General features: G+C 48.4%; 1 protein-coding gene across 1 annotated transcript in view; it reads right to left on the reverse strand.

The window, feature by feature from the left end:
* EPB41L5 (erythrocyte membrane protein band 4.1 like 5) overlaps window positions 1-621 on the reverse strand; it is a gene marked incomplete at its 3' end in the record, with an annotated part of 35,202 nt that extends 34,581 nt beyond the window's left edge. Inside the window, exon 1 of the mRNA XM_009069704.1 lies at window positions 442-621. Within this exon, the coding sequence (XP_009067952.1) occupies window positions 442-621 (180 nt within the window). The remainder of the gene's footprint in view (window positions 1-441) is intronic.
* Between the last annotated feature and the right edge of the window lie 339 nt (window positions 622-960).

Below are 960 nucleotides of genomic sequence, written 5' to 3' on the forward strand. Positions count from 1 at the left end.
CCATCTCTGACACAAAACCAAACAAACCCACAGAGAAATCACTGCTAGTACTTCTGCTCATTCCTCCTCTTCAACAGAGGTACACCAACAAATTTACCTTCTTCTCAAGACATGTAACTCACCAAAAAGAAAATCCGATTCATCCAACGCATTCCCCTCTCTAAGTTAAGCCTTGGCACAACAGCTACATTAGCACACTAGAAAGCGTTCCGTGAATAAGGCACGACGGCACCTAGCAAAACACTCTCTAGTTTCAGTGAATTACAAAGTTAACGATTCTTTCAGCACCATTTTATGACCAGCAGCTTAGGGGCCCTCAACCCACAGGGTCGGTTGCTATGACAAACAGACATGCCCTTACCTAACCTGCAAACAGCAAAGACCACGACGAGACGGACACAAGCCAAAGGTATTGAAAAATCAAACTTGCATGGCTCGTACCGGTAAGTCCACGCTGACATCTGTGCCGTCCAGCAGAGCTACTCGGCAGGTGATGATGGATTTCGCATCCCCAGCCGCAGGGATGTGGGTCGCAGCCCTCTGGGCCTCTCTCAGCCGCTCCTTCTCCGCATGTTTTCGCATGGACCGACGGCCCAGGGTGCGACGGAAAAAGCTCAGCATATTTGCTGGGAAACCCGAGACCCAGAGAGAACACGTTAGTATTCGGTTTTGACAGAAAAGAGAAACAAAAAAAAAAAAACAACAAAAAAACCCAACCAAAAAAGGCAATTAACAACCCGCACTTAAAAGTTCTTAGAAAATCGCCGACTTTGAGGAAAAAAAGCGCCAGAAATCCAAACAGACGTTTCGCTTTGATCGAAACGCTCACAGCCCTCGAGGTACTTTGAAACAAAACGCGGCTCCAACCTCTGACGGCGCTGGGTGATGTTTTGGGGGACAGTGTCGGTGATCAAACCGCGAGCGCGCGGATCTCCTACAATTCACCTTTCCCCAGCGCAG

The sequence above is a fragment of the Acanthisitta chloris genome, unplaced genomic scaffold, assembly GCF_000695815.1.
Source record: "Acanthisitta chloris isolate BGI_N310 unplaced genomic scaffold, ASM69581v1 scaffold19642, whole genome shotgun sequence".
In the NCBI taxonomy this organism is placed as follows: Eukaryota; Metazoa; Chordata; class Aves; order Passeriformes; family Acanthisittidae; genus Acanthisitta; species Acanthisitta chloris.